At 58.5% G+C, this 14,545-nt stretch overlaps 1 protein-coding gene across 3 annotated transcripts in view; it reads left to right on the plus strand.

Moving 5' to 3' along the window:
- The first annotated feature begins 535 nt into the window (after positions 1–535).
- Positions 536–14,545, plus strand: part of OLFM1 (olfactomedin 1) — a 34,047-nt gene continuing 20,037 nt past the window's right edge. For 2 of the 3 annotated variants that reach the window (XM_038156429.1, XM_038156430.1), the window contains exon 1: positions 12,685–13,178. In XM_038156429.1, the coding sequence (XP_038012357.1) occupies positions 13,029–13,178 (150 nt within the window). In that variant the 5' untranslated portion in view covers positions 12,685–13,028. Of the gene's footprint in view, positions 1,179–12,684; positions 13,179–14,545 lie in introns of those variants that run through there. The other variant, XM_038156431.1, reaches the window with a different exon arrangement.

The following is a 14,545-nucleotide window of genomic DNA, read 5'->3' on the forward strand; positions in this document are numbered from 1 at the left end:
GGGAATTAAGGATGGGGTTAAGGATGGGAATTTAGGATGGGGTTCAGGATGGGGTTCAGGATGGGGTTCAGGATGGGAATTTAGGATGGGAATCAAGGATGGGGTTCAGGATGGGAATTCGGGATGGGGTTCAGGATGGGGTTCAGGATGGGAATTAAGGATGGGAATTAAGGATGGGGTTCAGGATGGGGTTAAGGATGGGAATTTAGGATGGGGTTCAGGATGGGGTTCAGGATGGGAATTTAGGATGGGAATTTAGGATGGGAATTAAGGATGGGGTTCAGGATGGGAATTTAGGATGGGAATTAAGGATGGGGTTCAGGATGGGAATTAAGGATGGGAATTAAGGATGGGGTTCAGGATGGGGTTCAGGATGGGGTTAAGGATGGGGTTAAGGATGGGAATTAAGGATGGGGTTCAGGATGGTTTTAACCCCCTGCTCCCCGCGGGGTCCCCGCAGCATCAGCCGCGCTCCCGCGCCTGCTTTCCCCCCTCTCCCTTTGCCGTGTTTAGTTAAATTTCCCCCGCCTTACTTGATGTCACATCCTGTTCCACAGCCATCCCCTGCTAGTAGCCAGCCCTACCAATTCCTTTCTTTTTCTTTTTTTTCCTTTTTTTTTTTTTTTTTTTTAATCCCTGTCCTCTCCCCACCACCCCCCTTTTCCAGGCAAACTTTTGGCAATAGCAGAGATAATCACTGCGTGCTCCGCTGAATTTCTCTTCGCAAATGTCTTTGGAGCAGGGGAGCCATTAAAAAAAAAAAAAAATTAAATAAATTACCAGGCAGCCAGCACCGAGAGCAGAGGAGAGAAACTGGGATCCCAATAAATATGCAAAGTGAAGGCTCTGCTGAGCAGATTTCTGGCATCGCTTCCCGAGGGTGCTGAGAGCCACCCGCAAAATCAGGCTGTTTTTTTTTTAATTATTATTTTTGCCGTTTGATTTTTTTTTTTAAATTGCGTCCCGTTGTCTTTTTTTTTTTAATTTTTTTATATAAATTAAAATATTAATAAGAATAAAGGAGTGAGGAGGCAGCGAGGCTCGGGGACGGCGCAGGGGAGGCTCGCCCGGAGGTGATCTGTATGCGAGCTGCCTAGAACGGGCTGCGAGAGATGCAACCGGCAAGCAAGCTGCTGACCCTCTTCTTCCTCATCCTGATGGGCACAGAACTCACCCAAGTAGGTCCAGCTCTTCCTTTCCCCCCGCTCCCCCCTTCCTCCTCTCCCTTTCTCCCCCAACGCCATTTTCTGCCCAACCTCGAGAGCAGCGGAGGAACCTGCCGGGAGATGCTGCACCTGCCCAGCCGGGCATCACCTGTGCCCTGCCCGCCGCACCTGGGCACTGCCCCGGGGGGGGATCCGGGCTGGGAGACCCCCGAGGTGGGCACGGAAGGGGCAGCCCCATAGCGGGGTGCTGGGGTCACCTCCCCCGGCAGCAGCTGGGGGGGCTGCGGGACCCCCGGGCGGGGCTGGCTGCTGGCCCGGGTGGCCACGAGGAGCAGGTGGGAGCGTTGTCCCTCCTTGTCACCCCCCGGCCCCGGCGGATGCTCGTGTGGGGGTGGCCGTGCTGGTTTTAGGTGACATTTAAATGTCCCTTGGTGTTTGTGTCTGTGGCAGCCGGGTGGGTGACAGGGGCAGTTGATTTATCCCCCTCTCTCCACTCCACCTGCTGTTGTTTTTTGGGGGTTTTTTTGGGTTTGTTTTTTTTTTGCCTGGATTTTCATGCTTTTCTTTGCTGTCCCGGCCCCTGGGCTGAGTGAGTCGTGGGGTTGTGGGGGGGAGGAAAGGAGGCGCCCAAAATCCACCTCTTGCAAGTGGAATTAAAACTCCATTTGACTTCTTGAGGCTGGCTGGCAGGGCGATTGTCTTTTGGTGTTTTTTTTTCCTCACCAGTCACTGAGGAGAGGAAGAAAAAAAAAAAAAGTAATTGCAAGAGGATGCTCTAGATTGTGGGGTTAATTGTGGTGCTGCCTGGAAGCACAAAAAAAAAAAAATAGAAAAAAAAAGAAAGGAAAGAAAAAGCAGCTATAAATAGGAGAGGAATGGAGGCTTCTTAGTGTAGGAGCAATTAGCAGCTGGGCTCTCATCCTGGATGCTTCATGGAGATGATTTTTTCCCTTTCTCCCAGTGACAAAGCTCTCGCTGTCACTGCCCTCCTGCTGAAGTTTGAGCCGCTGAAGCCTTTTGGCTTTGCACCCTCCCAGGGTTTCTGCTGCCCCCAGAGCTGCCTCAATTCCGGGCTGAGCAGCCCGGAACGCAGGCAGGGGATGGGGGGGGAAGCTGAGGAACCCAGGGGCTGTGGGGATGAGGAGGGGTGGGGAGGAAGCAGAGCCCATTGTGTGTGAGGATGCCGAGGCCGTGCGCATGCGCCGCGCTGGACAAAGAGCCAGGACCACCAGCACGGCAGCTGCTGGCCACCGGGGCATGGCCGGTGGTGGCCACAGTGCCAGGGGTGTCACCTCAGTGGCCCCCCAGCTTCCCCAGGGGTCACAGCACAGCCTGGGCGCTGGGTGCTGTCAGCCCCTGGCCGGCCTTGGCAGCGTCGCGCTGCCCTGGGGGATTTTCCAAGGGAAAAGCAAAGGGAACCAAGGGGAAAAGCAAGGAAAAAAGCAAGGGAAACCAAGGGAAAAAGCTAGGAAAAAGCAGGGAAAAGCCAAAGCAAAAGCAAGGAAAAAGCATGGGGAACCAAGGGAAAAAGCAAGGAAAAAGCAAGGGGAACCAAGGGGAAAAGCAAGGAAAAAGCAAGGGAAACCAAGGGAAAAAGCTAGGGAAAAGCAAGGGGAAACCAAGGGAAAAACCAAGGAAAAAGCAAAGGGAAAGCAACGGGAAAAGCAAGGGAAACCAAGGGAAAAGCAAGGGAAACCAAGGGAAACCAAGGGAAAAGCAAGGAAACCAAGGTTCCAGCAAGGGAAACCAAGGTTCCTGCCCTGCCTGGCTGCCTTCTCCTCTCCTTGCTTCCTCTGTGACTGCAGCGCCTCAACTTTGGCAGCAACTTCAATCCGTGGTGGGCACGGGGAGCCCAGCCCGCCCGGGTGCTGGGCACAGAGCCCTGCCCTGGTGGCGGCAGGAGGTCTGAGCCCCTGCTAAAGCCTGGCTTAGCCGGGGCTGCTTTCAGCTCTGCAGTGCCCGCCTGGGCAGGCGGCCGTGCCCTGCCCTGCTGCCCGCTGGCTGGCCTGGCACCGCAGAGCCCTCGCTGCCGTGGCACAGCTGCCAGATGTGATGCCCAGATCCGCCTCCCTGCTCCGTGCCTCAAGCCCGTGCCAGGCTGGCATCTCCGTGCCGTGGGGAGCCTCTGCTGCGCCCTGCAGAGGGGCAGCGGGGAGCCTGGGGCGCAGAGGTTGCTGATTTCGGTGGCTTTCCCTGCCGAAGCACAAGGTGCTGCTGTCCCCTCCTGTCCCTCCCTGCGGCGACAGGCCAGCTCGCAGCTGGGGACAGAGCTGGCTCCTGAACGGGGCTGGAGGGGCCAGCCTGCCCTGGCTCTGGAGGGAAGGGGGTTGTCTGCAAGGGGTGGGCGCTGCAGCACCCTGGGGTGTCCCCCCGGGTGGAAGGGAGGGTGCTGGGGGCACTGGGGTGATGCCCAGGCTGGGGCTGCACCCCTGCTTTGCCGGGGGCTTGAGCTGGGGTGGGGTCACCTGTGTGAGACAAGGGGGGAGCTGCCCCTGAATGCCCCCAGTTCTTTGTCCTGTGCCTCGGTTTCCCCACGGCAGGGCTGAGGGGAGCCCACAGCACGAGGCTCTGGCATCTCCTCTCTCTGAGCTGCTTTGTGCCTGGCCTGGCCTCTCTCCAGGGAGAGTCACACCCTGAAATGCCCCATTTTGGCGGGAGGCAGGATTTGGGGTGCTGGGACCACTACCATGGTCACAGTCACACCCTGAAATGCCCCATTTTGGTGGGAGGCAGGATTTGGGGGGCTGGGATGGGGGGCAGAGGTGCTCTGGGCACTCTGGGCTGCAGCCCCTGGCTCTGGCTGGGCACTCAGCCCTGGGCAAGGCCCTCCTGGGCAAAGTGTGGGCTGCCTGTCCTTGTCCTCCTCTTGGGGACACCCAGGGGACCTTTCTGGTGTCCTGGAGGACAGAGCCAAGGTCTGCTCTCGAGGGATCTGTGGTGTGCTGCCAGGAGCTCAGAGCTTGGGGCTGCTGTGGGACAGCCAGGGCAGGCAGCAGAGGGGGGCTGGGGTGCCAGCTGCTGCCTGGCCGTCTGTCTCACCTGTCCTTTTGTCCTTTTGCTGGGATATTGCAGTGAAAACCTCCTGGAATTCCTCAAAGTTTCCTCAGGAGCAGCACGGTGCTCCCACATCCACAGCCCCAGTAATTCTGGGAGTGGCGCCTTCCTGACGTGAAACATTTAGGGCTTCTGCAAGAGTAAAAAAAACCCTAAAAATATTAATTATCTTCATTCACCCATTGAATTTCCCCTAAAAGAACCTCAAGTCGCTGTCAGGGCTGTTTGCAGGGGAAGGGAGAGCCCTGCCAAAGCTCAGCAGGGCCCAGCCCAGCTCCCTTCTGCCCATGCAGAACCTCCCAGTGCCCACTTTGGTGCCCAAACTTCCTCCCCCTGGCAGGGACACATGTGGGGAGGGATTAAGCTGCAAATCTGCAGCCCCGAGCAGGAGGCAGCTGTCTCATACAGCAATCTGTGCCTGGTCTGGCTATCTTTAGTTGAAACCAATAAAAAAGAGAGGTGATTTCCAGCCCTGGCTCGTATTTATTGCTGGAGTTACCAGTCCTTGTAATCAGTATCAGCATCATACCTAATACACGGCTAATTACCCTCAGAGGTTAATTAAACAGAGCCCTGGGGAAAGCTCCTGCTGGAGCTGCGAGGGGAAAGCGTCACCTCTGCTCTGGCAGAGCTCCCCACCAAAGGGGACAAGGCTGGGACACCCCAGGAGGGCCCAGCCTGGGACTGGTGGCTTTTTGGGATCCCTCAGTCCGGCAGGGGAAGGTGGGCCTGGAGAAGCAGAGACACGGAGGTGTGCCTTGGTGCCAGCCGGGTCCGAGTGTGGGGGGAGAGCGGCTGGAAATGCTGGCTTTCCTTCTTTGGTGGGCTGGAGCTGCTGGCTGTTCCTGCTCTCCTGGAGCTGAGCCCTGCTCCCAGCCTCCAGATTGAATTTAGTTGGAGTCCTGATCCTTTTTCCCTGTCAGGGACTCCTTTTATCCTGCTCAGGGACCCTTTTATCCTGCTCAGGATCCCTTTTTCCCTGTCAGGAACCCCTTTTTCCCTGTCAGGACCCTTTTTCCCTGTCAGGAACCCCTTTTTCCCTGTCAGGAACCCCTTTTTCCCTGTCAGGACCCTTTTTCCCTATCAGGAACCCCTTTTTCCCTGTCAGGAACCCCTTTCCCCCTGCTCAGGACCCCTTTTTCCCTGTCAGGAACCCCTTTTTCCCTGTCAGGACCCCTTTTTCCCTGTCAGGAACCCCTTTTTCCCTGTCAGGACCCTTTTTCCCTGTCAGGAACCCCTTTTTCCCTGTCAGGACCCTTTTTCCCTGTCAGGACCCTTTTTCCCTGTCAGGGACCCCTTTTTCCCTGTCAGGATCCATTTCCCCCCTCTCAGGATCCCTTTCCCCCTGCTCAGGGACTCTTTTCCCCTGCTCAGGAACCCCTTTTCCCTGTCAGGGACCCTTTCTCCCTGTCAGGATCCCTTTCCCTTGCTCAGGGACCCCTTTTCCCTGTCCCCAGCCCACCCTCCCCACGCTGCAGGGATAACAGAGGGACAATTTCAGGACTCAGCCCAGGGCCAGGAGCAGAGCTGTGTTTGCTGGAAAGCAGCACAGACAACAATCCTTCCCTGGGAAGTCACTCAGGGTCTGGAGGTGTGTGCCTGACCCAGGGAAAGTGCCCAAAAAATCCTCCAAAATCAGGAACCTGGGCTGGTTTTAAGCTCTTGGCACCTGCTGAGGATCCTGGGCTTAATGACAAGAGCAGCTTTAGTTAAACACAGCTTTAGGCAGCTGAAACCCCGTGGAGGGGATGTTTCCTTCCAGAGTTCAGAAAGGAGAGGTTTCAGAGGGTTTTTCTTGCAGGAGCAGGGAGTGTCCAGAGCTGGGAGTTCATTTCCCAGAGCAGCTTGGGCTGTCTGATCCCAAAATTGTGGCTGGCCCTGGCATCAGCTACAATTTTCACACAGATTTACCAGGAGCTGGCAGGGATCCCCTTCATCCTGGTCACACTTTGAGGTCTTAAATTCCCACTTTCAATCCTTCCTTCACTTTTATTTTCTGTCCATCCCTGCCTTCCCGTGATGAGGGGAAAACTTGTGAGCAGCATCCGTCTCCTGGAGTCAGGTTTGTGCAGGTGGTGGCAGCAAAAAAAGTGACAAAAAAACCAGAGATTTTAAAAAAAAAGTGACAAAAACCGGGCAAAAACCTCGGGAAATTTGGAATCGGAGCCAAAACTGAGGTGTGATTTCTTGTGAGCTGCTGAGGTGCCCCGTGGCAAAGCAGAAGGTTGTGCAGTGCCCAGAGGGGATGGGCACCAAGGGTTTGTTCCCTCAGGGGGCTGTGGCTGCCCAGCACAGGCTGCAGGGATTTTGGATACCTGGGAAGCAGGAATGCAAGGGAAGGGTGAAGGGTTATTGAGGGAGGGATGAGAAACCTCCTCCTTGTGCCCAGAGCTGAGCCAGGCCCGTCCCTGGGTGGCTCTGAGGTGGGCAGAGGGCACAGAGTGGGCCAGGCTGGGCTCAGAGCTGGCGTCTCTGTGTGCCCGGCATCACTCAGGAGCCGTGGGGTGCCAGGGGGCACAGCCCCTCAGGTGGTTTTTAGGGGTTTTTTTTGGGGTTCTCTCCTCCCCACAGCTCTCCTGCCCCTGTGCAGCCGCACCCCGTGGGGCAGGGGTGTGACAGGGACAGCCTGGCATCAACCAGGGCTCCGGGAGGGGTGGCAGGAGTCACTGGGGGCAGCAAAGCCTCCAAGGGGACGCTTCAGAGCCCCTCCCTCAGCTGCAGGAGGCAGGAAAATCTCAATCCAGGCTTTTCAGGAGGATCCCTGAAATCCCAGAGCCAGCTCCTTGCAGAGGGGACAGACCTCGGAGTGTCCAGCCCGCTCCACAGATGTCCAGGACAGACAGCAGGAGCTCCCAGAGCAGGATTTGGGCTGTCCTGTGCCAGGCCAGCAGCTGCCAGCCCTGGGAAGGGCACTGAGCTCATGGCACAGCCGCCATCCTCCTCCGGGGGTGTCACCTGAGCTGTCCCCAAGGCGCCGGCGAGGTTTGGGGCTGTTAACACCCCGGCGGGTGTGGTTTATTCAGGGCAGGGATTCTCTGCTTGGGGTCCCCGGCCGTCATCCCCAGCACAATTTGGGAGCAGGAGGAATTTGGGCACTCCTTCTCTGAACCAGCCAGGAGAGGGAGACAGTGACCGCCGTGTCCCCGCGCTGCCACCCGCCAATTGTCGCCGCTCGCACGCCTTGACCCCGGCAGGGCTCCTTTGGGCTCGGGGCTCTGCGTTCTCCCTGCCCGGCAGCGGAATTTTGCGGCCAGCAGCGCTTTTGGAAGTCCCTGTGCTCTGCTCGCACCTCAGGGCGCTCCTGCTCTTTCTCTGCCCGCAATAATTGAATGAAAATTTTTTAAAAAATGATGTTTTGTTCCTCGAGCAGCTCTTTGCTCGCTGCTGGCAGCAGGAGGGATGGAGGGGGCTCTGCTGGGACCCCTCTTTTTTTTTGGAGTGCTCCCTGCTCTCACGGGAGGGGACAGAGACAACAGAAGCAGTGGCAGCAGAAAGGTTTTCTTGTGCAGAAACCCCCCAAAAAACCCCAAAGTGACCCGGAGAAAGCTGAGCTCCACCAGTTCAGGGATTCCTGCGGATGTGGTGATGGAAAAGTTGATTTTTAAGGCGCAGTATCCAGCTGGGGAAAGCCCCATCAGGGCAGACAGGGCCCCCTGAGGCTCTTCCCTCCTGGTTTCATGCTGGTTCCTGTGTTGTGCTCCAGCATGAGGAAAGGCAGGTCTCACACACGGAATTCCCTGGATTTTTGGTCGGTTTATTCATTTTTTTTTTGCCACGTTGGGCTTTTAAAACCAGGAGGATGATCAGAGCAAGGCAGAGTTTCTGTCACCTGGCCAGAAAGTGACAAAAGTCATTGTCCTGCTCACTGCACCTCGTCACACACCAGCAGCCCCAATTCCTCCTCTGCACAGCCCTGCATCCCTAAAAAAGGGGAACAGCAGCTCCTGGGAGCCTCTTTTCCTATCAGATCTGTGCTTGGGGGTGGGTTCAGCTTCCAGGCCATGCCTCGGGGAAGGGTTGTGACCCTTCCTGCTCCTGGCAGGTTATTAACGAGTTAAGAATTTTCAAAGGTCTTTAATTTAAAATTTAAAAAGGTCTGGAAGACCATTTTGATGTCCCTTCCTCAACTCCATTAATCTAGGCAGCAGCAAAAAAGAAAAAAGAAAAAAAAAATCCCCTCAAAGCGCTGCTTTTGATTCTTTCATAAACACTGCAAGCAGGAGAGAGAAAGAAGGAAAATCCCCCAGGATTTCTCTTTTCCCCCCATTATTACAGGTGCAGCTCCTCTTTCAAGTGACACGAAGGGGTTTTGTGCGGGGAGACAGAGCAGCTCTGCCTCCCTCCCCCTGCACACGCGCTGGGCAAACACTGCCAGCAATGCCCCCCTCGCAGGGACCTGTGGCTGCTCCTCTCTCTGCTGCTCCTCTCTCTGTGGCTGCTCCTCTCCTCTCTCTGTGGCTGCTCCTCTCCTCTCTCTGCTGCTCCTCTCCTCTCTCTGCTGCTCCTCTCTCTGCGCTTTTGGAGGAGCTTTAATCACGGCAGAGCTCTGGGAAGGAATGGGAATGAAATCACCTGCCTGCCCTGCTGGGAAATGAAGTTTCAGCCCAGCTGGGATCCAGGGCAAGGCACAGGAGGGATTTTTTTTTTATCCAGAGTAAGGCACAGGAGAGATTCTTAAATTTAAATACTGAAATAGGCACAGGACTAATTCCTGTATCTGTGTGTGGAGCAGACCAATATGAGGGATAAGCTTCCCTGACAAATGGACCTTGGGGTGGTTGGGGTATCAGCACTGGGGTGTTTGAAATCAGAGGGGCAGTCAAGGCCTGAGCACAGCAAAGCACCTGGCAGAGCGGGGATTTGGGATTCCTCCTAAAAGGTGGAACCATTCCAAGGGTTTTTCTTTTTTGCCTGAGGAAGCTGTTCCTGCCCCCCCAGCCTGAAGCAGCTGCTGGGTGCTGACCCCACAGGTGCCAGCCTGCACACCCTGCAGCAGCTTTGCCGTGGGGGATGAGGGTGGAATGAACTCCATGAGGGATGAGGATGGAATGAACCCCATGAGGGGGTGAGGATGGAATGAACCCCATGGGGGATGAGGATGGAATGAACCCCATGAGGGAATGAGGATGGAATGAACACCATGGGGGGATGAGGATGGAATGAATCCCATGAGGGATGAGGATGGAATGAACCCCATGAAGGGATGAGGATGGAATCAATCCCATGAAGGGATGAGGATGGAATGAACCCCATGGGGGGATGAGGATGGAATGAACCCCATGGGGGGATGAGGATGCCTGGACTGGGGGAAGCTGGTGCCATGGAGTGGAGGCAGCTGGTGCAAGCCCAGAGCAGGGCACAGGGGCATTCAGGGGGCAGCAGGGCACTGGGGGGCTCAGGGGGCACTGGGGGGCTCAGGGGGCACTGGGGTTTCAGGGGGCACTGGGGGTTCAGGGGGCACTGGGGGGGTTCAGGGGGCACTGGGGCATTCAGGGGGCAGCAGGGCACTGGGGGACTCAGGGGGCAGCAGAGCTTCCTTCCTGCCTCCAGAGCTGCCTCACCTGGGCTGGAGCCGGGCAGGTGACACGGATGGAGGGAAGCAAGGGCAGGGATGGGATTTCAGCTGCTGCAGCCTGGCACAAACCAGCTGCCAGTGCCCTGCTGTGCCAGGGCTTTGTCACAGGGACGGGATCCGAGCTGGCAGCAGCGCTCCTGCTCAACCTGATCTCGATTTCCCCACCTGGTGGAACTGCTAAATGTGCTTTATTTCACAGAGCTCCCGGGTCTGCCTGCAGCAACAGCTGCACTGGGCTGTCCTGCTCCTGCTCCCTCTGCCCAGCCTGGCTGTGCTGGGGGGATCCCACACCAAGGGCCACCTCCCCAGCGAGGGACAGGGTCCTGGTGAGGGGGGACAGGGTCCTGCTGAGGTGGGACAGGGTCCTGGTGAGGGGGGACAGGGTCCTGCTGAGGGGGGACAGGGTCCTGGTGAGGGGGGACAGGGTCCTGCTGAGAGGGGACAGGGTCCTGCTGAGGTGGGACAGGGTCCTGGTAAGGGGGGACAGGGTCCTGGTGAGGTGGGACAGGGTCCTGCTGAGGGGGGACAGGCCAGCTCAGCAGGGATTGCACTTCAGGGCTTCCTGCTTCCCTGCTGGGATGTGCTCTGCACATCACCCGGGTGCTGGATGTGAGGAGGCACCGGTGGGTCAAGGTTTTGGGGCAACAAAGGGGTCGGGAGGGTCAGGTTTGGGGCTGGGCTGGTCGGACTCCAGTGGGAATGTGGTGGCTCCCAGAGCCAGGCCGTGAGCCGCTGAGGCTCCCCTGCACCCATGTCAAGGTTGGGGCTGTGCCACAAAACAGGGGGTGTCACCTCTGTCCTCTGCAGAGGGACAGGGGGTTCTGAGGCTCTCTCAGGGGAGGATGCAGGAGCTGTGGAGCTCTGCCGGTCGGAGATTTGGCTTCTGAAGTCACCAGGGCAGTTCTGCAAGTGGCTTCGGGACCCCTGCGTGGTGACCAAGCCCAGGTGACATTCCAGGCTGGCCAGACAGGCTGTGTGCCCTTCGCATCCCTCGGCAGGGAATTCCTGCGCTGGGAATGAGGCGGGAGCAGGGCTGGCAGTGAGCTTTGGTTTATCTTTCGTGCTGTCGTGGCAGGACGTGGCGAGGTGACAATCGGGGGTGTGGGGGATGCTCTGACAGCCCGCTTGGACCTGCGGACCGCAGGGGACCCGCAGGGGACCCACAGGGGTCCCCCAGCTCGCAGGTCTGTGCAGGAGAGGTGCGGCCCTGGCGGGTGGCACCGCGGTGAGCTGCTGCGGCTCTCCTTGGTCCTGGCACGGCTCCTCGTCCCCGCTGTGTCCCCGCTGTGTCCCCGCTGTGTCCCCGCGACCACCGAGCGACCCCGGCCCGCAGCGCCGCCCGCAGCCGCCAGAGGGCGCCACAGCGCCGCAGCGGGGGAGCCGCGCCCCCCAAAAAACCCCTTCCTGCGCCCCAAAACCCCCTTCCACATCCCCCCCAAAACCCCTTCCTGCGCCCCAAAACCCCCTTCCACATCCCCCCCAAAACCCCTTCCTGCTCCCCAAAACCCCCTTCCACATCCCCCCCAAAACCCCTTCCTGCTCCCCCCAAAACCCCTTCCTGCTCCCCCCAAAATCCTTTCCACCTCCTCCCCCAAATCCCTTCGACCTCCCCCCAAAATCCCTTCCACCTGCTCCCCAAAATCCCTTCCACCTGCTCCCCAAAATCTCTTCCACATGCTCCCCAAAACCCCTTCCTGCTCCCCCCAAAACCCCTTCCTGCTCCCCTCAAAACCCCTTCGACCTCCCCTCCATTTCTCCACCTCCCCCCAAAACCCCTTTGACCTCCCCCCAAGATCCCTTCCAACCTCCCCTGCAAAATCCCTTCCTGCTCCCCAAAATCCCTTCGACCTCCCACCCAAAATCCCTTCTTGCTCCCCAAAATCCCTTCCACCTGCTCCCCAAAATCTCTTCCACATGCTCCCAAAAACCCGTTCCACCTCCCCCCAAAACCTCTTCCACCGCCTCCCCAATTTTCCCGCTCTCCTCATTCCTCTCCCCCACCCAATTTATCTCCTCAGATCTTCTTCCCTCCCCCCAAACCTTTCTCTTCCTTCCCCACGCCTGTTTGCCCCGGCTCAGTCTCTCCCCCTCTCCCCAATTCTTTCCTTTCTCCCCAAACCTTTTCTCCCTGATTCTTTTACCTCTCCCCAAATCTTTTTTCTCCCTTTCCCTCCACTTCCCTGTCCCAAATATTTCCTCCCCATAATTTTTCTTCTCTCTTCTCCTTCCCTTCTCTCCTCCTTCCCCAGATCTTTTATCTCCAAATCTTTTCTCCCCATATCTGTTCCCCCTCCCTTTCCCCAAACCTCACCTCCCACTCGCTTCTCCCTGATTCTTTTACCTCTCCCCAAATCGTTTCTCCCCAAATCTTTTTTCTCCCTTTCCCTTCACTTCCCTGTCCCAAATCTTTCCTCCCCATAATTTTTCTTCTCCCCTTCCCCAGATCTTTTATCCCCAGATCTCTTCTTCCCATATCTCTTCCTCCTCCCATCCCTCCGCTCCCCTTTCCCCAAACCTCTCCTCCCACTCCCTTCTCCCCAAACCTTTTCTCCCTGATTCTTTTACCTCTCCCCAAACCTTTTTCTCTCCTTCCCTCTGCTTCCCTGTCCCAAATCTTTCCTCCCCATCATTTTTCTTCTCCCCTTCCCTAGACCTTTTATCCCCACATTTTTATCCCCAGACCTTTTATCCCCAGATCTTTTATTCCCACATTTTTATCCCCTGACCTTTTATCCCCAGACCTTTTATCCCCAGATCTTTTCCCCCCATATCTCTTCCCCCTCCCTTTCCCCAAACCTCTCCTCCCACTCCCTTCTCCCCGAACCTTTTCTCCCCTCCCTCCCCGCGCTCCGCTGTCCCCTCCCTCTCCCCCACCGCCCACCGCAGTGTCCCCGGCTCTTTGGGCTCTGCCCGCCCCTCCGCTCCCGTCCCGCCCCGGTTCCGCCCCGGTTCCTCCTCCTGCAGCCGCTCGCTCGGGCTGGGGCGCGCCCGGAGCGGCGGGCGCAGGGAGCCAGCCCCGCTCGCTCGGGCTGCACCGGGGCACCGCGGGCACAGCCACAGCGCCGGGCAGGGCGGCGGGGCGGCGGAGGAGGAGGAGGAAGAGGAGGAGGAGGAGGACGATGGGCCGGCGGCGAGCGGCGGCGGCGGCCGGGCGGCTGGCGCAGCCCGAACCCAGCGGCATGGAGCCCGGCGCCGGTGCAGAATGAAGGGTGCCTGCCGCCCCCCCCGCAGACATGTCTGTGCCTTTACTCAAGATTGGAGTCGTCCTCAGCACCATGGCCATGATCACCAACTGGATGTCGCAGACGCTGCCCTCCCTCGTGGGGCTCAACACCACCAAACTCACGGCGGCCACGGGCGGCACCTTGGACCGCAGCACGGGAGTAAGTGCGGGGGGCTGCGGGGCACGGGGAGGGCTGCCCGGGGCATGCCAGCCTCCCGGAGCATCCCTCATCCCGGAGCATCCCCGCGTCCCGGAGCATCCCTCATCCCGGAGCATCCCCGCATCCCGGAGCATCCCAGCCTCCCGGAGCATCCCCGCATCCCGGAGCCTCCCAGCCTCCCGGGGCATCCCAGCCTCCCGAGGCATGCCAGGCTCCCAGAGCATCCCCGCATCCCGGAGCGTTTCCACATCCCGGAGCATCCCCGCATCCCGGAGCGTCTCCACATCCCGGAGCGTCCCCGCATCCCGGAGCGTCCCTGCGGCTGCTCCCCGCCGCCGCCCAGTCCCTCCCCGCCCGGCTGTCACATCTCTCCTTGCCCAGGTGTCCCCGTGGCCGGCAGGGTCCCCCCTGCAGGATCCATTCGGGGACGTCGCGGCCAAGTGTCCCCGCGATGCTGCGGGAGCGGGGAAGGGGCGCTGAGGGGACAGGGGGTGCTGGCAGGAGATGGGGGTGACGGTGAGGGAGCGTCTCTCCCTCTCCCCTCGTCTCCTCCGGTTCAGCCACCCCTCGTTCGTGCCTGGGGGCGACTCGGCTGCCTCCCCGCATCGTCCCTGCAGCCAAAGGGATGCAAAGTTTCCCTCGTGGCCGCTGCAAAAGCCGCGGGGAGAGCGGGTGCGAGTCCCGGGAGGCGGCTCCGCTGCCCTCCCTCCGCGATCCGCCCTCGCTGGGATGGAGATGCAGCCGGGAAGTCGCCGTGCGGGGCTGGACATCTCCTGTCCCTGCTCTGCTGGAGGGCTGGGGCAGTACCTGAGCTTCCCGCTTTGGGGATGGCTGGGAAAATCATTCCAGTCTGTCTGTCTGTCTTCCCTGAGCTGGGAAAATCGGGCACCTCTCTCCTGCAGGCTGCACGCTCGTGCTTTGTGACAGAGCCCCGCTACCGCAGCTCCGCTGTTCCCGGAGTATTCGTGTAGTGGTTGTGCCGCTCAGTGAATGAAGCTGGGATTTTTATTTTTTTTCCACGTTGTCAGGGTTTATGAGATCCATTTATATTCTTTTTTTTTTTTTTTCCTCCCGCTTGTTTTAGCCAGGGAATCCAATTGTGCGTCTGCCTGGGCATGTCTGTCAAGGTGGGCATTTGCAAGGTGATTTGTTCTCCAGTGAAGCGGTGGAAAGAACGTTTCCCCTCTGGCTGGGGACACGGTGACACCTTCAAAGTGCTCCGAGGCTGGGTTGGGATTAAATAGCGGATTATGCCGTGAGACCGAAGGCAAATGAAGAGCAGAGAGGGGAATGCGCCGGGTTTGGGGCGGGCTCCTTTCCCCGGCGTGCCCTCAGGACTGCATCGCATCCCCGCTGGGATTCCGCAA

This window comes from Motacilla alba, chromosome 17 (genome assembly GCF_015832195.1).
Source record: "Motacilla alba alba isolate MOTALB_02 chromosome 17, Motacilla_alba_V1.0_pri, whole genome shotgun sequence".
Classification (NCBI taxonomy): domain Eukaryota; kingdom Metazoa; phylum Chordata; class Aves; order Passeriformes; family Motacillidae; genus Motacilla; species Motacilla alba.